This window comes from Aptenodytes forsteri, unplaced genomic scaffold (assembly GCF_000699145.1).
Source record: "Aptenodytes forsteri isolate BGI_AS27 unplaced genomic scaffold, ASM69914v1 Scaffold325, whole genome shotgun sequence".
NCBI classification, from domain to species: Eukaryota; Metazoa; Chordata; class Aves; order Sphenisciformes; family Spheniscidae; genus Aptenodytes; species Aptenodytes forsteri.
Genome location: NW_008795575.1, coordinates 2772990 through 2799832, shown reverse-complemented (window position 1 = coordinate 2799832; position 26843 = coordinate 2772990). Strand labels below are relative to the sequence as shown.

The 26843-nt window shown below is 44.2% G+C and overlaps 1 protein-coding gene across 1 annotated transcript in view; it reads left to right on the top strand.

Annotated features, from left to right (window-relative positions):
* Nucleotides 1-26843, top strand: part of BRINP1 (BMP/retinoic acid inducible neural specific 1) — a 91161-nt gene that overhangs the window by 3342 nt on the left and 60976 nt on the right. Inside the window, exon 2 of the mRNA XM_009282257.1 lies at nt 24643-24910. Within this exon, the coding sequence (XP_009280532.1) occupies nt 24693-24910 (218 nt within the window). The 5' untranslated portion in view covers nt 24643-24692. The remainder of the gene's footprint in view (nt 1-24642; nt 24911-26843) is intronic.

The window sequence follows — 26843 nt, the reverse complement described above, 5'->3', positions numbered from 1 at the left end:
CCGCCTCCCCCCCTGCCTGCCCCGGCCTCGCGGGGCTGGAGCCAAGCGCTAATAATAATATGGGGTCGGGAGGGGGGTGAACGATAAATAACAACAGGGCTCTCTTCTCCAAGGAGCCCAGGTGCAGCTGAATGGGTTTGGGCCGGATCCCTTCCCGCTGCAAACCCGCTGGTGCGTACGGGAGTTCTGCTGAGGATCCGGCCCGATACATGCAGGAATCTTTTACCCGGTGATGAAATGCAGCTACTTCTGGGACAGAGCCCAGCAGCTTTTCCGTGCCAGCAAATACTACAGGGGAAGTGAAAAATCACTTCATGCATTGAAAGTGCAGAGATGAACTTAGTGAGGCAGAATATAAATTACCCGGAGTTAGGTAGCTTGTGCCCTGTGGTTTGATTTACACCATCCCTCTTGCAAAAGTATCACGAGATTGTTAACAACCATAAGGACCTTGGCCCATTTCCTTCCAGGCCACACAGAGCAGCTTCCCAGAAAGGGAGAATATCCATGCACAGAGAGATCTGGCTGCTAAATAGACCCAGGGACCGTGGTCTGATCCTGCGGTTCTTCCTCTTGCCTGGAAGATGGCTGCCGCCTGGAGCAGGATGCTGAGTTACCAAATGGTGCTGAGCTGAGTCAGGGCAGAGCATCTCCTCCCAGCTATATGCGATACCTCAGACTGTTCTCGGATGCCAGGGGAGGTTTTTCCCTGCTCACTGTCCCTCTGTACTGCCATGTCCAGCCGACCTGCTGGGACCGGAGCTCGGCTGGACAGGGCTGCAGCAGGCTGCGGCTTGTAATCAGTGTGGAAAAGGGAAACATTATCAAGCAGAGAGGCCTGGGGAAGGAAACTGGATATATCCACTGGCTTCTTCTGTCTGGAGAGAGTCAAATATGGGCAGAGCTGGACTAGACAAATGAGGTGACATTCACCAGCGTTCGACTGTAGGCGTAGGATAGCTGTTGCTGACTTGACGGGCTAAGCTGTACTGTTTCAGGGAAGAAAAAGTGCTAGGACTAGTGGGAGGGAGGAACAGGAGAAAGAGCAGAAATCAGAGGAGCAGCTGATTTAGACTGGGCTGAAGACAATTGAAGGACTCCAGTTCACTTCAGGGATGCCGGATCAGATCCTAAGTGAAGGTGGCATAAATTGGGCATAATCATGTCATTTTGAAAAGGAGCTAAGAGTCAGGACCAGGATTCCCTCTGTGGTTGGGGAGTTTAACACATCACGTCTAAACCTTTGCAGCTCCCGGCTCAGTGAGCTGTTTTCTTGCAGCCTTGAGGCAGGACCTGCAAGCAGCATCACAGGAGAGAGAGAAAGACACTTATTTATTTTTGCTGTTTGTTCTTCTGAAGTCATGTGCTCTACATCCATTTTATTGTTGCCTACAAGGCGCAGCTGACAGAGCTTAGCTATGCAAAACGCTGTTGCTGTGTCTGCTGACAGGCCCGTTCAGAGCTCAATGCTGGGTGAGAGTCGTGCCCATGGCGGCATCAATGCCCCCATGGCTTTGGTGATGGCATGTCTCTAGGTGTTGACACAGCATTCCCCAATGCTTGAACTCTCATACACACGATTCCCTGCTCCTATTTCAGAAAAACAACTAGTTGCACTGCTGATGGATCACCTCTTACACTGGCAATAGAAATAACAGTAAGTCAGAGCAGCAGCAGCTGATCGGAGCAAATAATCTAAACCAGCTTCAAATGGTGGCCTCCGGAGGAGGACAGAGTGAATAGCCTTTGCCAGGCACATACTGTTGTTGTTCACTGTTTATATTGGTGGTAGAAATGCTGGGCAGAGGTAGAAACTCAGGTGCCAGGAGCACCAGTATGGCTTTCAAGCCCTAGAACAAATTCTCTCTGTGTGTTAGCAGTGGGCACTGTTCAATGGAGTATTGCCATCACAGTGACATCTTTCCTCCCAGAGGTTCACAAATTACAACAAAGCCAGCTCTGGGCTGACACATACCAAGCGATGACACAAAAGCTTGCAAACCAAGCTGTGAGAGGTTCTCACACATAGGAGAAGCTCCAGAAAAAACAATTTGCTCCAGGGCTTTTTGTTGGAAATCAAAACAGAATATAGGAACAGAGGGAGCTCTCACACTCCCATCCTTTCTCCCGTACCACCCGATTTCCAGCAGAGTGGCTCTGGTTCTTGCAGTGTCTTCATGCTTGGGACCTGTCTCATGGCTATCCTGATAGAAAGTGCGCTCTTTCACCTTGTGTTTATGGAAGATAAAGCCTGGAGCCTTACGACAGGTCTTCTTATAGCTTGGACTTTTATATCTATGCATATTACAGCTGAAATATATTGTACAGCGAGTACCTATGAAAAGCTCGGAACTGTTTGCTGTAAATCATCACAGCCTGTCAAAGCCAGGGGAGTTAACTGGCTTCATGGTGAGTGAGGATCTCTTTCTTAGGGTTTGACTTAGAGCATGATTTAGAACCTGGCCTGTGCTCTAGACTCTGCTGTGTCCATCATGATTTTGGATGCAGTTTTGGCTAGAAGTCCTGAGTTGGCACAACTGATCCCATTTAGCCATCTCTTTACCCTGCTGGAGCTGCTTATGAGGTTGTCAGATACATTGCTAACATTGGAGACCTTTGTGGTAATTTATCCTTGCAGTTGTGGATGCTGACTTGTTAAGCAGGGTGGAAGACGGGGAGGGTGATCTTTAAAACCATTGCCTTGTGCAGGCAGTACATTCCAGGTGTGGCTGCCAGGATCAGAAGAATAAATAGAAGAAGTTTGTTCAATAGTTCAGAGCAATAATTAGAAAAGTACAAAGAAACTAAAACTAACCAAGGAAGGATGGAAGGAAATGAACTGTGACCCTAGGGAGGAGGCTGACGATTCAGGGCAGGCAGGAGAATCAGGATGAGCAAGTGTGAATCTTTAGCTGGACTTCTGGGATCAGTGGAATAAATAGCAGTGAGGCAGGCTACAAGTGCCAGAGCAGCCTGGCTACTTTCAGCACGTGACTGTGCTTCAAGCAGGTACAGATGGTGAGCGGGTAAGCAAAGCCCTCAGACATATGCTGGGGTACATATTTGGCTATGGGTCCCTCCTGGCTCAGACCACCTCCTTGCCTAGAATATGAGGATGCTAGAGTTATTCCAGGCATTTTTTGCACTGCTCTGTGCTGGGGGATATTTGCAGTCAAAATCAAGGGTGTGTTTTGAGGGAGCAGGGAGAGCTTAAGAGGTACAAGGTGAGACTGAAGAATGCTTGAGAAATGCTGAGAAAGTCAAAGGAAAGAACTAACAAAGACAGCATAATGTTTGTGTTAAAATTGTGAACAGAGATAAAAAAGCAGCAATGAGGATACATGTAACGCAGCCTTAAGACCAGCAGCTATTTCTAGAATCACTTATGTCATGTCGTCCAAATTCGGAGTTGCTTCTGCAAAACAACTCCAGGCTTCGCTGTTTTATGCCTGAGAATGCTGATAATGTGTTTATCTGCCATTTCCACTCTCCTAAAAGAGAACTATAAAGTATTTGAAAACGATGGTGTGTTGCTGTGCCATATTTTAGGCCAGTGAATAGACAAATCTAATCAGCCAGAGAAAAGCCACCAGTTAGGATTCTCCCACAACATTTGTATGGTGCTGGCTTAAGGTAACCTAATAGCAGCAATTTGAGTTCTCGTAAGTATTTTGATAAAATTCTTTTTGTGCATTTAGAGATACACGTATATCAATCCTCTTATTTGCTTTTTGGGGGACAAGAGTTAATGATAAATACAGTGATTGGAACTGGATGTGTTGCTCGGAGTATTTGCTAGTGACATGGAGGAAGGAGTGATATGTTTTGGTGATGGAGCTGGATCGGGCCTTGTTAAGACTGGGAAAAACCGAAAAGTGGTGTAACCAAAACAGTAGGACACTGAAAGGATCAGAAAGGCATGGATGAGTGCTATCAACCCTGGGATAACCTTTCAGCTGTTTGGGGACATGCAAAGTCAGCAGTTGTCTCAGGACTGTCATGTGCAGTGTCACCAGGAAGCCTAGCTCTTGTGGGTATGGCTATTTCTTTATTGAGTCTTTTTATGCTTTTGGTTTTCATAATATTCTGTAGTAATGGAATTAGTTATGAGTTGTGAGCAAAAGTGTTTTGTTTGGGATTTTTTAGATTTGGTACCACATAATTTCCTTGGGTGTCTCCCAACTTTCTATAGGATGAGGAGGAGTGAATAACCATTTCTTACTGTCCATCTCTGCCCTATTTGTGACTGGATAGACTTCGATTCATACCCCTTGTCTAAATGGCATGCAGGCCCCACTTCTGCAGGATATGTAGTCGAGTGCTTAGATATTGCTCAAAGAATATCAAATATAGGCTTGCGTTCAAACATGTGCTCAAGTGTCGCTGACCCAGTGCAATCATGACTGCAAGGACCTGATCCTGCAATCTGCATCACATAGACAAATTTTTAATTACAGTTCCATGGACATAATTAAACCTGTTTCCAGGATCAAAGTCTAAGCAACAGCAAACCCATACACATGCTGAGTGCAGAGTGAATCGTGTTTATGATTTGCCGCAGTTCAGCTTCTTTGTTCCAAAATGCTGGTCAGGAAGGCAGAAGAAATATTCCCCAGGATATTATAAAGACTAACATATCATCAGAGGGAGAGTCAATGGAGATTGATAGCAAATTAGATGGATGCTTGAGACATTAAAAGGAAGGATGGAAAATAGAGGTGATATTATAGTTGAACCATATTAATGTATTTTAAATTGCTTTACAAATATTAACAAGTTAAATAAGGAAAGCCTGGAAATAATAGTTTATTTAGTTTGGGAAAGCTAAGAGTAAGAAGGGACATTTGGGTTCCAGTACAAAAGTATCTGAAGGTTAGAATGAAAAGTGATCAGAACATTTTAACGCTTTGATGATACAAGAACAAGGGCACACATCAAAATTAAAGGGCACAACTTTTAAAGCAAATTAAAAGGAAATAGTCCTTTCTTCAGTGTAGAGTGAAGCTACACAATTCCCTGCTGCAGGATGTCGCTGAGATGAAAGTCTGGATGGATTTGAAATGTAAAAGGCTACATAACTTTGTAGCAATTAATAGCATTTGCAGCTCTGCAATCTAGGACAATGGTAATCAGATCTCATACTTCAAAGCAAAAGCTGACCATCTTCTGGGGTCAGGAAGGACATTTTCTCTTTGCATAGAAAGAACATAATATGGTTGGCCAGGTAGTATGACTGGATATGCTCGATCCCGCTAGAAGCTAAGTCAGCAAGAGATTAGCAAATTGCTTCTGTGGGTGCTGGATTAAGATATTATAAAAAGGTTTTCATCAATGCCAGGCAGAATATCAATCCAACAATCTCTTCTTCTGTATCAACTCCCACAAAAGTAATTTCACTGATTACAGTAGATATTGAAGTAGGACATAAAACGGGTGGTTATAAGCAGCTGCAATGACCCTGAGCTGCACATTTCAGTTACCTCTATCACCATCGTTATCTGCAGGATGGTGCAGAGCTCAGATGAGCCTGGAGTCTCCCAGTGCTAGGTACTGTACAGATGCAAGCTCCCTGTCCTAGACGGCCTGCAGTCCAGACAGAGGAGGAGAAAAAGAAACAGGGAATGCCGTCACCTCTGCTCTGTACCAGAGGAAGTGCAGGACGAGGCTTGAGGATCAATTCAAAGCCTATTAGAGCCAGTGGAAGCATTTAATTTTGCAGGAAGAGGAGATCGGGCTTGGCCTTGACAGATTTTGAAAGTAGTTGGTGGCAAGGTAATGGAACATTTTAGAAAACAGGGCCTTAAATATCGCAGATATATCGGATATGCTGAACACTTGGAAAATCAGCCTGCAAGGTGTTTGTAAAAAGTCACCTTAAAGAATTTGCCCAAGCTTACGCAGGAAGACTGCGGCAGAGATAAATGCCTGAGTGCATCTAGAGATTTAACCAAACAAGCCTGGTAGGAGTGACAGAGTGGAGAGAGATCAGGTAAGGAGCTGATTAGTGTCCCATCTCCTCTCCCCATGTTTTCTCTCCAGTGCCACAGCCCCATGCACCAAAGGGTCCCAAGATGCCCTCCCCAGACAGAGGTCTACCCTGTTTGCCATGTGCTGGGCACAATCCTGCATCATGCCTGCGGTCTCCCACCATCACTGGGACCATGTTGGTGGGAGGAAAGAGGAACCTGCCTTTCTCCATACTCTTCCTCTCATATCAGCCATTTTTTTCCTGTTGCCATAGACAGACAGTCGGGTGAAGAGAGAACAGGCTGTCGTATACAAACAGACAGGGGTGTTCAGCTTTGGCAGGTGAAACTTTCTGAGGGCCACGTGCCCAGTGGCTAAAAGCATCACCAGGTGAGCAGAGAGGAGACTACTTTTCCACAGTCAGCTGCACTGGGGCTGAGACAGGTAATAAAACTGTATTTCCTTGAGAAAGGTGGGAAGGATGAAAAGCTGATGGCTGTGAGGAAAGCGTATACTCTAGATGGAATAAAGCTCTGAGAGAGATGCATGACTGGGGCTGGGAGGGAGGGAGAGGAGACCTGGCAGGTAGGAACACAAAGTTCACTGGCAAGGCAAGTGTGTGAATGCTGAGACAAATCACCACACTGGGACGAATGATTCCTTTGATTCCTGGATTGCAAACAAGAGAGAGATGTGACAGGGGGGTGCAAATCTGCCGAGGTCTTGTGTAGGTGTGATGATTACTGTGCTTATAGGCTTGGCTGGAAAGGGGAAAGATGGGCAAGGGAGCTTTCGTTCTACAAAATGCATGAGAAAGATGCATGCAAAAAAAAAAAAACCTATGAGGTAGGATTGCAGCTTACCTGCATTATGGGAAGATTGATTTCTGATGAAAGGAGCAGAGAAGGGAAGGGGAATAAAATTTTATAGATGGCAAGAATGGGGATCAGAGTTTTAAAATGGCAGTTGTGAGTTAGTATTCTTGACGGATTGGTTCAAATGTGACTGCAGAGACCAGTGCTAGTTTCTGATTTCCAACCATCCACATTTAAAAAAGAGAGAGAGAGAGAGAGAGACCAGCAGACTGGCCTCAGTGAAATTCTGCTGGATTTCCCCCCGGGAATCAGAATTGTCCCTGCATTTCAAGTACCTGGAAGACTTAAAACACTGACAAGGCTGAAAGGTGAGGCGAGGGTCGAAAGGGAGAATGGCTGGCAGGAATAATCAGACTGTAGACTAGCTTGGATAATTCAGGAATCTGTAATAAAACTGCATAGTGACGGATAGTGAATAAAAGACTATAGGTATATTATGGTTTACGGAGCACAGGACAGATGTGTCTCTAAGGAGACTGCGATAAGGAGTGGAAGATAGCAGTGGACTGGGAGCGGTGGCTGTTTTGGGGTGCAACGGCACTGTGTGAATAAATCAGCACTGTAGCAAGATAGTTCAACCCCGATGCTGTCACCGACATGTTATATATGACCTTGGGCAGGTCACCTAGGCTGATATCTTTCAGAAGAGCTTTTTAAATGCATGTGTTCCCATGCACAGGAGCTGAATTTCTTACAGTCAGTGCTGTGGTTCTGAGCCCTCCAGCTCACACAGTGTATGTGAACCGCTCAGGGAACTTGGCTCCAAGTTTGGCATGAGGAAAAATCTGGATTTTTTTAAGAATTCAGCAATCCGTGTCCTCAGGAAATGTAGTGCCCCCAAGACTGATATTCAGCAGTACTGAGTCTTTACATTTCCAGTGCTGGGCAAAAGCAGCACTGGTTTACATCTAATTCCCCTCCACCCCGGCAAAGCGGCTCGATGTTTAGAAGTCTGGCCTGAATTAATTTTTTTTCTCATTGCCTAAGACCACTAATGAAGTTGGCCTTTTACTGGAATATATAAAGGAAGAATATGCTAATTGTATCTCTTTCCCTCCCTTGCACACATATATGGGGCTTTTACTTACACAACACGCACAATGAAGTGTGCAAGCGTGCATGTGCACACACACATACACACACACACATACATGCATTGTGCTTTAAGAAGCCTGAATAAAGACTGCTGTTTCAGTGCAGCATATTAGTCTTTTTACCAACTTCAGCATTTGCAGTAAATAGCAATTAATGATAAAGCTGCTTACATTAAAAAGAAGAGCAAAAGAGGCTGATAAGTCCTTCCTACCAGTGGATTCTCCTGCAGTGCTTCTCATTACTTTGTTTGCTTTCAAGTCTGAAGACAGAAATTTTGTCCATGGCATTTTTTTTTTCTCACTGCTGCTCCTCCAAGGGAGCTCTTCCGTAGAGCCTTGAGACCAGCGAAGTACAGTCCCCAAAACTTTCATGTCTCTGATAACAGCGACACTCCTTTGATGCTGGGGGCGTGACCCTCCCCCAGGTGCCATAATAGAGGTGGACAGAAGGGCTGGGGACAAATACACACTCTGCTGCCCTTGCGCAGCATTACTGCTTGTCTGCAGACCTCCATAAATAGGATTTGGAGCTGGGGAAAATCAACAGGAGAGCTGAGATACACTCTGGATTTTATTTTTAGGTGTAATTTTAAAATTCCAAGCTCTTGAAAGGATATGAAGGCTGATTTCCAGCTCAGTATTGCAGTATTTTTGAGGTAAGATGCTCAGGATGCATTTTGCGTGCCCCATGTGCACGTGCACAGTGTTTGAGCGTGCAGTGTCTTCTGGGACAGTGCTGAAGGACTGTGGAAGATGATGATAAGCCATTGGAGGGTTTGTGCTTGCTCATATTGACCGCAACTGATGTTAATAAAGCAAAATATACCCAGAACTGGGTTTCTTCTTAGTGGAAGCTTTTTTCCTCCTGAAGAAACCCCAAAAGCAAACTAATACAAATGCAGTGCCTATGGCTAAGGAACCCAGGAGCCAAGTTCTTTGACAATGTAGAAACACCCAGAGATATTTAGATGTCTAACTCCTATTTATGTGCCTAATTTTCTTTAAATCCACTGGATGCAGGAAGCTAAGCAGGTGATGCTTCCCTAAATACCTCCGGGACTGAGATTGCCAGTGGGTGGCTGTGAGCAGGGTCCTATGCTCGAGAGATCAGACAGAAACTGATGCCAGACGATGCCTGAGGAGCAGGAACCCCAGTACATGATGTTCCCATCCCTGCGTGTCTGTATCTCATTCAGAGCACACTTCAGTGGTTTGAATTAGGGATGGCTGATTGCAGGGAGCTGTACTTTTTTTTTGCTTAATGTCAGATGCATTTGGACATCACACATTCCAATTTTCTGTAGGGACCTCATGCCTATTTGGTTACATGTTAGAGATAGTGGTGCTTAAAAAAAAAAAAGGAGAAACAAGAGAAGCAAAAAGAAAGAATTCAGAGAAATAGAGGGGAAAAAAGGGATGCTGTGACTGTCTTAAAACAGCAGTAGATGGCAATTTCTAATGGAAAAAAGTAAATCTAGTCTCTCTCAGATTATTTTCTGGGAATTTTTCTCTCATTTTTGATACAAGGATTTGCTCATTTATTTTTCTGTAAATCTAATTATTTTAAGTTCTCTGTTGAATGCAGGTTTAGACTAGAAGAGAGCAAAGGACTATGAAAGTCATCAGCTTAAGAAACTCACAGAAATTCAGCCTTGCTGAGATCCCTCATGTTGTTATGAAGATCTGACAGACAACCATTGTCATTCCTAGTAGGGATAGGTGAACAATGATTTTTCTTTTTTCTTTTTTTTTTTGTCAGTTTGTTTCTGAAACAAAAAATTCAGGGAAAAAATTAATTTTAGCAATTCAAACATAATTGGGTGGGGGAAGAATGAAAAGACTTTTTTTTACAAGTGGGACTAGAAGGAAAGGAGAATAGAAAATAATTTCAAAACTTTAAATTTTGCAGAAATGCATAGCTTTTTTTCACAACTGCATTATTTTACTTTTGTTTGGTATTTTTTTCATTTCCTTCTACATCCACTTTGTAAACATGCATATGAAACATTTAAGTTAAGAAATAATGCAGTCATGTACTTTGATTCTTTTAATTTTTTCCCATCCCATTTTTTGACAAGAACTATCTAATGGATTCAACCTGAATTAGTAAACATTGTCAGTCAATCCCCAAGCACTTTTTTGTGCCTAATTTTAGTATGTGTTAAAAATAATGTCTCGCATCTTCAGTGCCTATGATTGCAGTTCCCTTTATGCTACACACATTTAAAGACACACAGTTAAAGACAATTCATACCTCAAATAACATATACTCAAAGGGTACAGAGCAGTGGGAGATAAAAGGAGAAAATAAAAAGATTTGTCTGAAGTCACAGAGTAAATCAGTAGCAGAAGCATATAGGGAGGCCTACAGTCTTGACTTCCATTCCCCTGCTCTCTCACTAGACTGCGGATTAATTATAAATCTCTTTCTCACCCATTAGATTTTTCTCATACTTTTTCTATTCCTGCACTTTCTCATTCACACCTTCAATTCTTTGTTACTCTTCTTTTAATTTGACTTTTCCTTCATCTCCATTTTTGCATGCTTTCCTCTTTTCTCCTCCTCTGCTCCTCCTGTAGAAGATTACTAACAAAGTGGCAAGTGTTAATAATGTGTCTTGGCTGTGCCCGCTGCGATGTATAAAGGAGCAAGGTGGGTGAAGGAGAAGGGTAGCGAAAAGGGAGGGAAGGGAGTGATCTGAACTGATTTCAGACTCCAGGTGAAGGTGTGCAGGAAGGCAGAGGACCCAGCTGCAAGCTCAGAAACCTCACTGCAATGGGAGCAGAGTCCAAACCGAACCTCTAAGGAGGAGAGCATAAGGGTATCTGAAAGGCGGGACCTGTATCCTCAGGGATACAGGGGTCAAAAGGAGAGCAAAGACTTACAGGACTGGGAGATGTGTAGGCAAAGGGGAACCAACAGATTTCTCCTCTTTGCTGTGACAGAACCTCAAACCTGGGTGTCTCGCACTTGATTCATCTGGATGAGTTTGTGCACAGGAACTTCTAGTGCTCGAGCAAAATCAGATGCGAATATGCATATTCAATCAGACAGGGGTTACGGGTGCTCTCTGCGCACTGGGCATTGCATGCTGGCAGGGATTAGATCGCCATCTGCTTGGTACAATGCACATCACAGGGTTGGTACCTGAATCCGGGATGTTGCTGGAACTCCTGCTGACTTCCTCAAGTCCTGCAGAATAACATTTTTGTCACTGGAGCCTCTGTTGTGTGGTTAATGGACAAATCTGGACAGAGCATATGAATTTAGGGAGGAGATGCATTTAAGGGTACGATAGGAGAAGTGGCTGAAGACACACGGGAAACCGCGTTGATGCTGGGGGAGCAAAGATGTTGTCTAGCCTGCAATCCAGGCAGGAGGAGGGAGAAAACATAAATGTAAATTAGGAGGAAGCTTCCTTGAGCTGCTTTGGTCCAAGAATATTATACCAAGAATAAAATGTCCAGGAATAGCTGTCTGTCATTGTAAACAGTCACATTAGACATGATAGATAACTTCAGGCTATGTCTTCATGAGCACAGTAGACTCTAAGTACCCTTCTTTCTTTGGAAACTCCTTCCAAACACCTTTGATTTCACAGGGATAAGCCAGCTAGTTGTATTCCTGTTCTGCATTTGATTTACCACTCACAGAAAATTATTTATCTGGCTAGCTATTTATTATCTAATTCCATGGCTGCAGTTGAGGAAAGTCTGTTTATTCCTTTTTCACAGCAGTGTCTCTTTCTCTGGCAGCTCTGACTAGCTGCTAGGTGCCCTGGGGAATGTCGAAGCAGAATTAATTAATCATGACCAGTGATGGAGGTGTTTTTCAGATTTGGATTTGGCGAGCTGATTGCACAGGATCTTTCTGGGAGTCACGCTGTTGAAGAAACAAATGTGACGCCTGCTCTGGATTGCTTTCAGACAGAGTTACTTTGGAAGGCTGCACAGGCATGTGGGATCTATCAAGCAGTGGGGAAAATCTAGCAGAAGTCAGCTGTGCGCATGTTGGTAGAGGGGACTGCTCTCTCCCTTCAGCAGGACACTGTGCCAATGAAACTGTAAACTACAGTTTTGCGTGTCCTGTTCTGTTCCCAGCCTGCAAAGGTGTGAATCTTTCAGCATCCACAAGAAAGCTTTCTGGGCAGTGCCTCATTCTGAATGTTCCCTTTGGAGCAGGAGGAGTTGTGATGGTGCCTGGCACATGCCAAACTGGAATTCACCCCTTCAGCATGCCCACGAGTGATGGCAATGCTGGCCAACTGCACAGGTTGTGCTGAAGCAGCAATGTTTGTTTTACAAATAGCTCTGAATTCTTCCAGTCCCTCTTCCCTCCCTTTGTAGAGCCTAGTAGAGCATGTGCTATCCTTCCTGGTCAGTGATTTCCTCCTGGCAATGGAGAAAGGTCAAGTGTCCACGCCAATTCTTTTTGATCTGTCAGCAGCCTTCAAAGCCTCTGGCAATGAAGGGCTAGCGATTTGCAGTGTCTGGCATGGATGGGCAATCTCTCCCTGCAGGAGCATTCCTCCTTTCCAAAGAGACTCCACAGTGTGGCTTGGAGTAATGAAGCATTTCCCCCAAGGACTCTTCCAGGGGGTTAATTCAGTGCTCAGTTGTACTGTTGCTGACAGAGGGATGGGGCTACAATATTACGGATGTGCTGATGACAAGGAATAAGATCAACTTTCAAGTAAATAATCCACAGTTTTCAAAATTTATCATCCTCAAACATCTTTATCTGCCTTCAACTTGTTCCATTGTTGCCTAACACAGAAACAAATTGAGGCACTTTGCTCCTTTCCCACCCCAGAGATGAGGCCACGCGTACAGAAATGTCGGCTGGGATGGAGCCATTTGTGGGGCGGGAAGGTGGAAATATCAGCTTTTAATGGAAGTCTCAGACTACAGCAGTACTCACTATTAGCAAAAAGCTGTAATCTGTAGTGACAGGCCAGCTGGAGCAACAGTAGCTAACCAGGCGAATCTGCATGCAGAGGTGCACTTTGAGCAGCTGCGTGGGGGAATTCAGATTTCAAACTGCAGCGCCTGGCGGTAGAGGCATGTCCCTTTAAGAGGAAAAGAAGACAGAAAAGGCCCCCGCTACTTTAAATAAACCTCCAAAGACTGGGGATGCTTCTCCTTTTTATTCCCATTGCACAAAACACCATGCTCACCCTCGCAAAGCCCACGTGGTGTTTGGGACTAACCCCTCTCTCCGAGGGGTGCTGGCAGCCTTGCAATGGGAAGGAGCAGCCCTTGCTACCTATTTAAACTTTCTTTTAGCCTGATGAAATGGAGGAGAAGGGAAATGAAGGTGGTCACGCTTAGCCATGCTCTGCCTCCTGCTCCATCCACCATCACGCACAGCTTTGTATTATGGCCCTGCCTTTGTATATATTGTTCTCTGCACGTACATTTAAAATGGACTCTCTGTCCTCTTGCCATTCAGCCCTGCAAACAGGCGCTGGCAGCACTACAGTGTGCAGACCTCGGTACTGAGACCCGCTGCCCTCAATCTCTTATCGAACTGCAGTGAATGCACAGGAGCCGTTGGGGACATTTTCATCCATGAAATGAAGAATCAATAGAGTTGCCTCATTACAGGCTCTGCTCCGTGCTGCCATTCTCTCCTTCCCTTTTGCCACTCGCCTTGCCCTTTTTTTCAACCTACTTTTACCACCACCTGCACAGACTTGATGGTGCAAATTCATGGGTAGCAATTCCCCTCTGCTATGCACGGAGGAGCAAAAATATGGTTTAAAAGAAGAAAAAAAAAAAAAAAATTAGGTAGACTTCCAAGAAGGAGGTGGAATATATCTTTTAAAAGTACATAAATGGTTTGGAAGCCAAAGGCCCCAGGATGTCAATGGTATTCAGACTTTTAAATCCCTGGTGCTCATGAAAACATTACACACAAATTCCACTCTGGGAAAATCTACATTTTCCTTTTTTTTTTTTTCCCCAACAAGCAGAGAATTTGGTTTTCTGATGTGCAGAGGGGACTGGAGCCGTGCTATACAGTCATTGAGCTGACAGAGCTGCTTGGAAAATGGACGTGCTATTTCCTTGGGAAATTCTCGCCTTTCGATTTGTGGTTGTTTTTTTTAAGCTCCAGTTTGAATGAGAACCATGCTCCCACAAAGCTCTTATGGCCTAAAAATTCAAAGGCAATAATAAATTGAGACCATCAATAGCTTCTGTTTCTGTGGTGCTGAAGCACTGAAATGCTATAGGAAACATTTAGCATTGTATAACGATAACACATATAATAAATAAAACACCATCAAACATTTTATGCAATATATAGTATATTTTAAACATGTATCAATACAATACAAAATACATAAAAATGTCAAAACAAATTAATTGAAACATCATAAAAATAATGTGTTTATCTCCTCAAAATGAAACATTACAGTATAACTGAAATGAAGAGGGAAAATCAAAATGATTTGTTTTGACATTTTAAACATAAAAAAGTTTGTCAAAATTGACATGTTCCCATGCAACGTTTCGATTTCAAGAGAACTGCGTTTTCCTGTGAAAAACTGTTCTGTCAAAATTTTTTGACCAGCTCTACTTACAGTCTATCTAAACAGAGAAGCATCACAGCCAAGACTCTCAAACGCTCCAGGTGGTCAGAAGATGGATTTAGCACAGAGCAGAACAGTCTCAAAGAAGGAAATAAATAAAATTCACAGCTTAGAGGTGGCCTTAAACTTGGGTACCAAACTGCTTTAATGTTTGAGATGCTCAGACCTGAGTGGTTTTGGACTTTAATCCTAGCAAGGACTGAGTTCCTTCAGTTTTTAGCACATCTGTGTTGCAGGATTGGTGCGCTGATGGAAGAGGCTATTTGTGATGGTGAGATGCCAGTGCAGATTCTCAATATCCTCTGAGATTTTTCAGTTCTTGGCATTGGTTGGGGTCTAGCTAGTGACAGCCCTCTGTGTTTGACAGATTAATGCTGGTAAGTATGACATGGCTTTATTTTCCACACATCCTTCTGTCTCAGTGGAAATCCCAGGCTTAGGGTTTAGGGAGTAGGCTGAAATGCAGTGCTCCAGGTAGGTTGGCTCTGGGATTCAAGGATGGTGAGAACGGCTTTGGCTAGGAGTTCTCCCACCTTCATGATACACAGATTTTAAATCTTCTTCTTATATAAATGCAGTTTCAGGTTAATTTGAGCTTCTAATTTAATATACTGTTCCGAATTAAGAGTTAATATGGTATTTGATTATCTTTTTGCAATGAGATCCAACCCAAGGCTCATTGACTTCAATAGACCTTCCAGCAGAACCTGCGACTGCAGAGCCTGCGTAGATGCATGCTTAGAGCAGGAGACCTACACTCAAGATTTCTGGCTTCTGTTTCAGAAGCTGCCAATAAAATTGTGTTATTTGGGGTTATTACACATTCTAGCTCACATTTCTAGCCTGAATTTAAGCTCCTGTGCATTAATGTGCATATAACTTCCCCTATACAGGGAGGCAGGGCAGTAGAAGGAGCTGAACCTGAATGTTTTCAGTCTCAGACCAGTGTCCTATGCACTAAAGGAATCTGTCCTAAATACTTAAATCAGCGGTTTAACACACCTCTCAGTCACCAGGCAGCATTCATCAGGTAGTTGTAGGGGTATCAAGCCCACGCCAGTGACCAGTTACCCTCACCCTGGTTCTGGTTACAGCTCTGTTCCTCTGCAGAAGAAGTCTGTGCTTCAGGTCTCACCTTGTCTCTGGAGTGGCCTGGCAGGACTGTTGCACAGGGTTCTAAGGCAGTGGCTGCAGGAGCCGGTGTGGCTAAATTCACAGGGAGATTTTTACGGCCACAGCAAATTCTCCATCTGCTCAGTGTGATAAGAGAGGCGGATCTGCCCGGGGCCAGAATTTGCAGCCCTCAACAACTCTGGGTCCCTTTTCCCTCCCCTCTTCAGCTGCCCCTGGTTCCCTTGGCTTCATTCAGCATGAATGGTGGCAGAACCTGGTGCCCATAGGAAGCGCTGAGTTAAATGGTGCTTTTCATCCTGGCAGGCAGGGCTGTCATTATCCAAGCAGCAGGAGCTTTACCAGGAGAAGCAATGGCCTGTGGATTTTAACTCCTTCCGCCCTTCCAGTAAGGGCTGAGGAACACAAAAGACCGAGGTCAAGAGCTAAGCTCCTTTCCGAGGGACAAGAAAAACAGGATGATATATCATTTGCAAGGATCGTTAGGTAACCTCAGCTTCCTAGCATACCAGAATAAGCAGTGTTAGCTTGCATTTCCCAAACTCTGTGGAATGGGATCACTCCACGTGGCTGTGGTGGTAAAGTCCCTGCCCAGGAATGAACTTCAGAACAACAAAAATATTGCAAAGAATGTCAGGTGTGGGATAACAGTTGACCTTTTGGATTGAACATTACATTATTGCTCTTCAGGGCAGTTTTGGCATCGATTTTTTTTCCTTCAAGCTCTCTGCTTACAGGTCCAAATTGTTGCAATGGAATATATTAGAAAGGCAAGGCTGGCACACAGAATGGAACAAGCATGAAAGCAAAAACCAGGGTTTCTGGACTCCGACACAGGCCTCTCTGAACTTAGTTTTCAGATTACTCAAATTTCTCAAATTTCCAGTAAAAATTGTAGGGAATACTATGATTTTTGTTCCGTTTATTGTGTATGGTTTGCAGGTGTTTCTTGTTCCAAAACACAAGAAAAGTATTAAATGAATTTGAACATTTCCTTTTATGCATAAATTACAAAATCTATTTTAGCTCAGTCAAAACATACTGTTTAAGAAAACACTTCATTTTGATTTTTAATGTATATTACTCAACATGTAATGAAAAACAAAACACAATCTTGAACAAATCCTTTCCAAACAGAGCACTCGACACATTCTGTTCCAAAGAAAAGCTGACTTTATCAAAATGCTTTTTTTTTCCTTTAAATCAACAAATTTCTACAAACTGTTTTGCCTCTGATGAATTGGCATTTTTCTGACATAAAATGAGCAATCCAAAAAAATTCAAAGCAGCTCTGTGGCAAGTCTTGGCTAATTCTGGAATAGTAGCATGAAGGTGCGTAGGAAGGGTACTGCAAGGAGACATAGTGTTGAGCTGAGACTTAAGAGATTTGGGTTGAATTCCTGAAGCTGTTATAAAATGATCTGGGACAAGCCATTAATCTACCCCATGCCTCAATTCCCATTCTGCAAAATGGGAAAAACAGCATTTCCTAATATCCTAAAGCTACTGCAATGATAAAAACCTATTAACACTTAAGAGATTACTGGACTTTGATATGAGGTGTATAAATACTGAGGAAGACAGAAGGTAGAGCTGCATTTTTGTGTAACTTAGAACGAAATTATGGGGAAGTGGACTAGCTTGGACAATAATTTAATAATAGTAGGAATAATTTCAAGTTCAAGGCAGTGTTTAATAGAAATCACTGCTCACTACCCACCAGATCTTTTTTTTAATAAGCAGCTCAGAAAAGTGCAATTTATCATTGTTATTATCATCTATATTCATTCTATCTCTGCCATTTCACAAATGAGAGGAGTTCCTCACAAACATCTACAAAGCTAGCTCATTATCCAGCCTCCCTATTTATAACTCTCATTTATGACAATAGCTATCAAAATCTTGCCAACAGTAGGGCTGCTGGTGTGCTGACACCACTGCTCCACGGCCCGCTGAGCGGTATTATCTCACTGTTCCCTTGCGTTCCCCCATCTGTCCCTGGCCATCTGGTGTCCTTGGTCTTCTAATTAGATTGTAAGCTTTTTGGGGCATGGACCGCCTTTCTGGTTTCCGTTTGTACAGCACCTAGCACGATACCGTTCCAGTCTCAGATTTGGCAGGACTGTCTTCAAAATGTGAGTCTTCACCACATACCTGTGTGCATATGCAGAAGAACCTTTTAATTCAGTTCCCAATCTACTGAGCGCTGTGAGATGGATCCCCGTTTCTAAGTAGAGCCCTGAACAAAGTGTCTGTGGATCCCGGATTTCAGAGCGGTGGCATTTGCACCTTGGCTAGTAGATTTATGATGAGGACTAATGGATTTTAATTCCCTCTGTCCAGCACCGCCTGATGTTGTGACTTGATGGAGGTTGCACGCCTGCCACAGTTCTTCAGTTTCAAGTTGCCTCTCATCCTCATCATAACAACACCAGTAGTTTATAATTAGCTGAAATGCAGGGACAAACAAGCTGAAAACAGGTACCTAGTTGTTACCAGTGTGATTCTCGCCTCGCTATAGATAGGGAGTAATTAGAGTTTCTGCACAAAACCTGCTCCCTTTAGGCTGCTGGTTGAACTGCATTAATAACGAAGGATTTGTAGTGTGTTTTTGGTTCACTGAATATTCTGACAAGTTGTAAGCAAAGCGCTGACAAACTGAAAAGAAAAACACCTTTTCTCCTCTAAGTCATTTGGGGTCAAAAGAAATATTTTTATCACTATTCTTTCTTAAGAGGCTGGAAAGACAAATCAAAAGGAGAAAAAGAAAAAGCTCTAGTAGTTTCAGATAGAGATTTGGAAATGTTTCCCCTTGGTGCTCTCACAACCAAAACACTGACATCTCCCAATCATTATTTTTTTCAGCATGAACAATTTGGCAAAAGTGAAGTGAATTCGTGGACTGTTGGTATTTTTTGAGAGGTATTTCTCATCCTCCTTCCTTGCCTTTCCTCAGCCAAAAATGTTTCAGCTGATGAATATCCCCCAGGTCTAACCACTGATGCCTGTTTTAAACTGAAATGGTTAAAGAATAAGCGCAAATTTAGACACTGATCAGTGCAGAATTACCCAGGTTTGGGGAGGGATTCACCCATCACTGCCTGAAATGGAGAAATCCTACTTCCATAAAGCAATAGCTTTGCAACTATTTGGGATTTTAGGACGTTGCATGCCACAGTCATCCAGAAAGGCAGAACCACTGCTGAATTGCAGCTCCATCCCTGACTCTAGTCAGACATCAGCCTCTGTAGTTTGAGCTATAAAGACATCTAGGGCAGAAATGGCCAAATTCTGTTTTCCCAGGGCTCAGGTTTATCCACAGAAGTTCATATGACTTAACAAACCCCAACAGATTGGATTCCCCATCCCTTTCCATCCATGTTCCCTGTTTTCCCCTGGCACTGATACACAAAAGATGTCCTCAGCTTGGTTGGATTGCTGGCCAGCGTTTCCAAAGGACAGCTAAAGCTGCTTCACGGGCAGTAACTACCTTCCAGCACTTTCATGAGCCATCTCTGAATTAGGTGCAGGACATAAATGTTATTGCTCCAGTTGCACCCAGCAACTTAACACGAGTTAAATCCTGAAGGTGTAGGGCAGTAGTTACCTGTCTAGCAGGAATGTGAGTGTACAGTTAACTTAAAGCAGGGATAGTTGAATAAAATCTAGGAGAGTGTCTCCCATACTTAAAATTAAGGATACTCTTAAGCTGTTTGCTAAAATGAGGTCAGATGTTCGTCACTTTACAGGGTCGAGCTCTAAACTAACATAAGCTGTTTCATCTCTCCCTTGACATTTTAGTCTTTTTCTAATTTATCAGCATCCTAAAGCAGCGTGTGAAGTTGCTGCAGAACAGAAGTGTTTCAGATACAAATAGCAATTGTTAGCCTCTTCCCTCTGGTAAATGGCAGCAGGCAGAAACCTCTCTCAACCTGCCAAGAACCAAATGTGGGACACAACAAAAAATTATTGGTGCATGAAGCTTAAAGAGATAGGGGACTTATTTCTTTACTGCAAATAACGTGTTCAGTAATTTCTCTTTCCTGAGTCTGCATTTCTGATGGAAATAGTTTACAACAATGAGCATGAGAAAACAGAAGGGATGTGTGCAAGACCAATTTGAATCTAATAGAAGGGATAAATGAAAGGTACAGGGGTTAGAAGAAAGGTAGAAAATCCCAGGAGGCAGAGGAGTAGTGGAGTGTTTACAGCAAGCGATGGAGCATCAGATTTCCTGCATTCTGCCTTCACGTTTATAGCAGTGATCTGGGGCTACACAGCCTCCGTCATATGAAACAGACCTTGCAGTATCATTTTGTGCAAAATCTATCATTCTGAGCTATCCCACTGTATAAAAATTACCTTTTAAGTGGCTAAGTAGACACCCAGCTTTATTCCTTTCTTCTTATTTCAAGAAACAATGGGAGTAACAGCACTTGCCTGCCTTATAGAGTGCTGAGAGCTTTAATTAATGTCTCTAATTCAATTTGAACTCCTTGGATAAAAGGCACTGCCTTGTGACAGCAAAGGTATTGCCTAAAATAGAATATAATTAACACACAGATATCAATCACGATGAAATTAAGTGTACATTCAAATACAACTTGCACTTTACAGAAAGTACTTGCCCATTTTTCCTCCAAGAATCCTGAAGAGTCATAAGACAAGGAACATTTAATGTTCCAGGCTGAATTCAGCTTAGAATAAGGCCATCTTAAACCGCCTAACAAACTAAAAGGGGTTGTAACAGAAATCTCCATTTGCACTGATGGATGTACCTTCATGACGGACAATGCTGGAAACTGACTGTAACGTGACTCAGAATCAGTACATCTAACATTTTCTTCTCCCAGTACTTATTTACTGTACTCTAGCCTATGTCCTAGCTCACCCACCGACCATGTTTATTAACAGATGTGTCAACTGCATGATCATGTTTGTTGAGATGAATCAGAAGGACCCAGATCACTGTGTTGCTCTGTAGTGCTCCTGAGTGGAAATGGGCTTTGTAGCTTGGATTTTTTTTTTAACTGCTGCATTACAGAGCTTGCTGACACCATGAGATGGTTGTCATTCATTGCTTATAGGACAGGAACATCTAGTGAGCCATGTGGCAGCAGGACTGCGTTTTGCTAGGTGCTATCTCCAACAAGTTCATGGTCCAAGTAGTCAAACAAATACTAATGTGTCTCCATGCTGATAATTGGAAAGTGAGGCAAAAAAGCATGTAAGGGCACTGCCCAAGATCATAGAGGGTGTCTGGGGCCGAGTTGAGCAGAATGTGGGATTCCTGGATCAAAACCCAGAGTCTGACTCCCCCAAGCCTCCCCTTTAGCGCAGAGATTGCTTCTGTGCCAGATTTAGCTTTTAGTTAGTCTTGGGTCTCCTACCCAAAGGCTACATACTTGGAGACATGGCCTCCCTGCCCCTTCTTCCCCTGTCCCTTTTGCAAAATCCCCAGAACATATCTTACATCAGTGGAGCCCCATAAAGACACCTAACAAATTAATTTCAGATTCAAACTTGTTAGGAGTGAGATTGAATGCACCTCACAATATTGCCTTAGACACAAAATAATCCCACTTTAGTAAGCTTTATAGCTTCCATGGGGACCAGCCCCGTGGTGTGTATTAATCTTTAATGCAAAACAACATCTCTACAGCAGCTACAGGGAGGAAAAAGATACTACTAAAAAATTAAAGTTGATGGTGTGATAGTTGTCTAGACCCAATTGCACTCTGCCATCTTCCATTGCCTCAGGCACCATTCCCTGCTCTCAGCACTGATACTCACAGCCAGCTACCAGGCTGGAGAAGTGTCCATTTCTTCTAGTGATCTCAAGGCATGTTCTCCCCATGTCTTAACCCTTGGTTAAGACCCATCACAACTCTAATCATCCTGACTCTAACTTTGACCGGAAAGAAAAGGAAGGGAAGATGAAGAGGTGCGTGGGGGGAATTTATAAGCTGATATTTCCCCAATGTATGATGCTTGCATGTGGGAGGACACACTGGGATTTCTTTGAAACCCATTTCTTTTGGTTCTTCTCATATTTAAGTTCACACTTGCAATGTGCTGGGAACTGGAGGTGAGCTATCACTCCACTTTGGTATGTAAAAGCTCCCTTCCTCTCTTTGCAATAGAAATACAATAGAAAGTGAAACGTTTAAAGGAAAACTGATCCAGGCTGGCTGATGAAGGAAGCAGTTATGGATGAGTTTAATGAACAGGCAACCAAGCGAGTTTGGACAATGTGTACAGAACAACTGATCGTTATCATCAGCAAATCTGCATACCCATCTAATGGCAAATATGCTGAGTTTGCAGCTGCTTACTGTGATGGGACGGTGTAGATACGCAAAGAGCAGCAAGGCAGAGAAGCAACCTGGATGGAGAAGCAGGAGAAATGAACTCCTGAACTGGAATTTGGAAATGCCGAGGGTGGGATGTAGCTGGGAGCATTTCCCAGTAATCACCTGGAGTTCATGAACACTGTGTACAGTACAAAGCTGTACTGTAGCCCACTTGGAATATACTGTATTCCCCTCAATGTGGGGCTAGAAACTCCCCAAAGCCCAGTTTTGTAAGGTAAAATAGAAACACTCCTTTCTGAGAGGCGAGGGACTAAAGCACCAAGAACTGCCACATTTATGGATGAAGTAGGAGTCAGTGCTGAAGGCTAATATTAAACACATGCCTCCAGAACAGGAACAACCTCCTCAGTCAGGAGCTACAGGTACCATTAGGTTTAATAACAGTAATATTCTATCTGCAATTGGAAAGAAGTTTGTATGTGCCCAACAGAAAAAGCGAACATTCGTTGACTTTCCCATACTTAATTTTTTTTCATTTCTTCATGTAATACAACAGCTAACTGTCATTTTTAACCAGACTTACACAACTCTGTTTTGTCAAGTGCTGCTGAGCTCACTGCAGCTCCACAAGCACATGCTGTGCACACGTGCAGACTCCCACACACTCCAGCGTGCACACACACTTGGCACTTGTGCTCCCCGTCGCACTCCAGGGTTCAATCCGCCCGCGCAGAAGCCATGCACGCTCGCTGCCACAGGCTGCAGCTTTGTCATGCGTCCGGTGAAGGCTCCTGGAGCTGAGGAGATGGCCACACTGGCCACAAATGCTGATGCCCTCTGGTCTATGCTATGCTGCTCACACCAGCCAAGGTCTCACGTTCACACGCAGTGCTGCCAACGTGCATGGCACCCCTAGCACACCTCGGCTTGGCCTCTCCTACACTCTTAGCAAAACCTTTACTCTCTGGGAATTACGGACTTTCACAGTACTTATGGTGGACTCAAACTCAAAACCAGAAGGGTTTCTGGAGATGTACAAATAAGCCTGACACTAAATCTCACAGTAGCAGACCTCTGCATAGTCTAATTTCTCCTCCTTTAAAGAGTAGCTACAGTCTCTCTGCTCTATATTCTGCAGACGTAGGTGGGTATCGCCTGTCCTGAGGACAACTTTTGGCCAGGTTTGTGCTCCCAGAGCGGGGGATGCAGCCTCAAGTTTCCTCTGCCTACCTGGGCATGCCCTCCGTTTTGGCACATCCCCCCCAAAACTCAGCAAGGCAGCCAGATGGGCAGGAGGTGGGCAGGAGGAGGAACACGTCCTGTGTATGGAGAGGATTTTTTCAGAGCAGCATCAGCAACTCCCAGCGATGAGGAGCACAACCGTTGCACGCTGGGCTGCTGTTGCAGCCACGTTGTGCTTAGGAAGCAGAAGGGGAGGGGTTCCATGCCAGGCGCAGGGTGCCAGCTAAGCAAGCCGCTCACCTTCCACCAACGGAGCACATGGCTTCGTTCGGAGAGAGGCATCGCGCCAACAGCATGACTGCGGAGGCGGATGATCTAATGGCTGAAACACTGGAAATGGGAGTCAGGAGGCGAGGGCTCTCTTCCAGCTGTATCTGTGGCTTGCTGTGTAACCTTTGGCAAGGCATTTCACCCCTCTGTTTCCCTTCCCACTCATCATATGTCTTGCCTGTTTAGCCGTTAAACACATTGGGGAGAGGACCTGGCTCATAGCAGGGCTGTCCACAGCCATCGTTTGATGAGGGGGTGCGGCAGGACAGCCACTCTCCCATCATGTGAGCAACAGCATGCCCTGCACCAGGTGGTGTGAAGCATCCCCTTAAGCTCCCTAGTAAATCTGTGACACTGAATATGCATGTTCAGTATGTCGCCCTGCAGAGCCTTGATCTTGGAAAGAGCCTTGAGGTCCTGCTGTAATCAAAATAGCAACAGAACCTCACCCCCTCCACCAGACACACACCTCCCAAACACCCAGGCAGGAAAGCAGGTTGAGGTGATTTTTATCTTTCAAAGTTTGGCAGGATTTCAGAGTCATGTGTGTGCGTCCGTGTGTCCGTGTGTCTGCATGTGCTCATCACTGACGCCTGGATAATTATTTTGTTTTATTTCTTTTTTGGCAACACTTTAAAGTAAGAGCTGGGTCTTTATAGATTGCTCAGGTTGCATGGAGTATGGATTACAGATCATCAGGGAGACATGAAAGCAGAAGACACATTTCTCTGGCACAGCATTAAAGGGACAATAATGGGGTAATTGTAGCCTAGGGTGTGGCCACCTTCTGCGCCCAGCCTTCACTCGCCTTTGTGGCACTGTGGAGAGCTTCATGAGGGAAATGGTGGAAAAGCTGGGGTGAGATGTCTCAGGTCAGGACCTGGTTATTTCAAAGGTGATATATGCTCAGAACGTTAAAGGCACCACTTAGGTACATGAATAAAACACTGTCAAATACTCTAAGCTGTAACACAGGCAGACTGAAGTCTTTTAAAACTTGATTTTCCATGTATATTCTCACCCTGAGAGACAGTTGTCAAAGGATCAAAACAATTCCCATTTTAAAACTTTATCTTTCTCTCCCTCCTCTCTCTTTTCTCCTCCATTTCTCTCTCTCTCATTCCTTCTTCCTCTTCCCTCTCTTTTTCAACAGGACTCCACAGAATGGAGCAAGAATGAGAGGAAAAAGGCAGACAGAAAAGCATGAACTGGAGGCTTGTTGAGTTCCTCTACCTCCTGTTTATATGGGACCATATACTAGTACAGCCCTCCCACCAGGACCCAGCTGCTACCAACCAACATGTCTCCAAGGAATTTGATTGGCTTATTTCAGACAGGGGGCCTTTCCACCACTCGCGGAGCTACTTATCCTTTGTGGAAAGACATCGTCAAGGATTTACAACCAGATATAAAATATACAGGTATGTTGGTTTCCTACAGCACCTGTAGCTTGCATAAGTTGTTAGGTGCTGGGAACTCAGGCAGTTCCCATGGGCTCAAGGCTCGTAGTCAATGGGGTGATGCATCATTGTTCCCGTTCCACCTGGAAACGCTTCTTTGGTTCTTCATGGTCCTCAGCTGGCAATGCAAATTGCTACAGACTCAGATGTAATGCTCTGATAGTGAGATGAAGGCACTGAGGTACCATGGCAATGTGCACAACTTAGATCGAGATAAAAAGGGACCAAGGGTCTGGGTGTACTTCATTTGCAGCGACAGATAAGTTCATAAGCAGGTTCACAAGCATGTTTTTCAACTCAATGTACCTATGAGCAGACCAAGCCTCTGTACCAAAGTCAGACATGTGAACTGCCAATAGCTTAAGGTTCACATGGGCAAGAACAGACATAAAGATGTCAAGACACACATCGGTATGGCAGTTCTCACACTGCTATACATAAGCCTTAGCTGTGTACTGCCTTCCACAGATTATCTCCATGTCTGAGTCGGACTTGGCCCCAGAACTGTGATCTTGGTGTAAAAGTCTTCCAAGTAAAAAACTACAGAGAATAGGCAGCATTTGGATTTTCCTTTACCTTCTAGGTTTCGAAGCCTTTGTTGTTGCCTGTTTCAAGCTCTTCTTGCCAGCTGTGATATCCAGAAACACACTTTTCTTTTTTCATTTTAACGTGAAAAGCTGGGGTGCTCATATGAGCCTCCTGTTAAAGCAGCAAGCACTTCAGAGTGAAGGGGAATAAGCCAGCAAGTGTCATGAGATTTGCGCTAAAACCCAAAGAGACTGAAAAACTCTCATAGCCATGTGTGCATTTACATAATTATATAGTCCTGTTGTATTTCAGAAAGACTCTTGTGAACACAACCATGTAAACTAGTAGGTAGGAAAGTACTAGTGAATAGCCTACTGGCAACATGCACGCAGATAACATACACGATGACTGGGGGATGGGGGGAGCAGAGAAACCGCATGTGTGCAGGCAGTGTTCGCCCATGAGCAGAGAGCCAAAAGCACTTGCAGAGTAACAGCGACGTGTGAGACATCATCTATCTATGTGTGGGGAAGAAAAATGAGTTGTGCCTGTCCCATGGCCTCCAGGGAGTGCAGCATCCCCTCCCTTCGCACCAGCCCTCAGAGCAAGGGCAGGTTAGCATGGGTTGTAGATATTGTCCTGGCTTGTCCTCTTCATTCAAAACAGCTCAGGGGGGAAGACAACCCCAAAAACTAGAAATTATGCTGCCACGCTTCCACTAAGGATGTCTCACCATCTTTGCTTGCACAGAGGAGCAGAGAAAACATGTCTTTTTCAAAAAGACTTTCTTCCTGGTTGCAGATTTCCCCAGCTCTCTGTCTGCCCTGCCTGACAACGTACACTCTGATCGAGACTGCAAATCTCTGCCTCACTCAATGCCCCTGGCAGTGGCTCTGCCCTTTGCTAAAGAGCTATTCAGCCCTGAATGCTACTGCAGCAGTCTACAGGGGCTGTAGTGGGAGAGAAATGCATGCAATGTATGTATTCAGACACATCTAAGAACTGTCACTGTAGGTCAGGCCAGAGATCCATCAAGCCTGGGATCCTGTCTCTAAGAATCATGGAGAAACAGGTCTGGAAGGACCTTGAGAGGTCATTTAATCCATGCCTCTTCCCCAAGGCAGACTCAGACATACCTGTGTCACAGCTGACAGAGGTTTGTGGGCAACCTCTCCTGCAAGGTTTCCCGTGATGGGGAATTCACACCCAGAGCAGGCAGCCTGCGCCACGGCTTTGCTGTCCCAACCTTTATAAAGGAGCTAAAACCTTCCTTGTATGGGAAGCCTGCAATTTCTTGTTTTATCTGTGTCGTGGTTTAATCTCAGTCGGCAACTAAGCACCACGCAGCCGCTCGCTCACTCCCCCC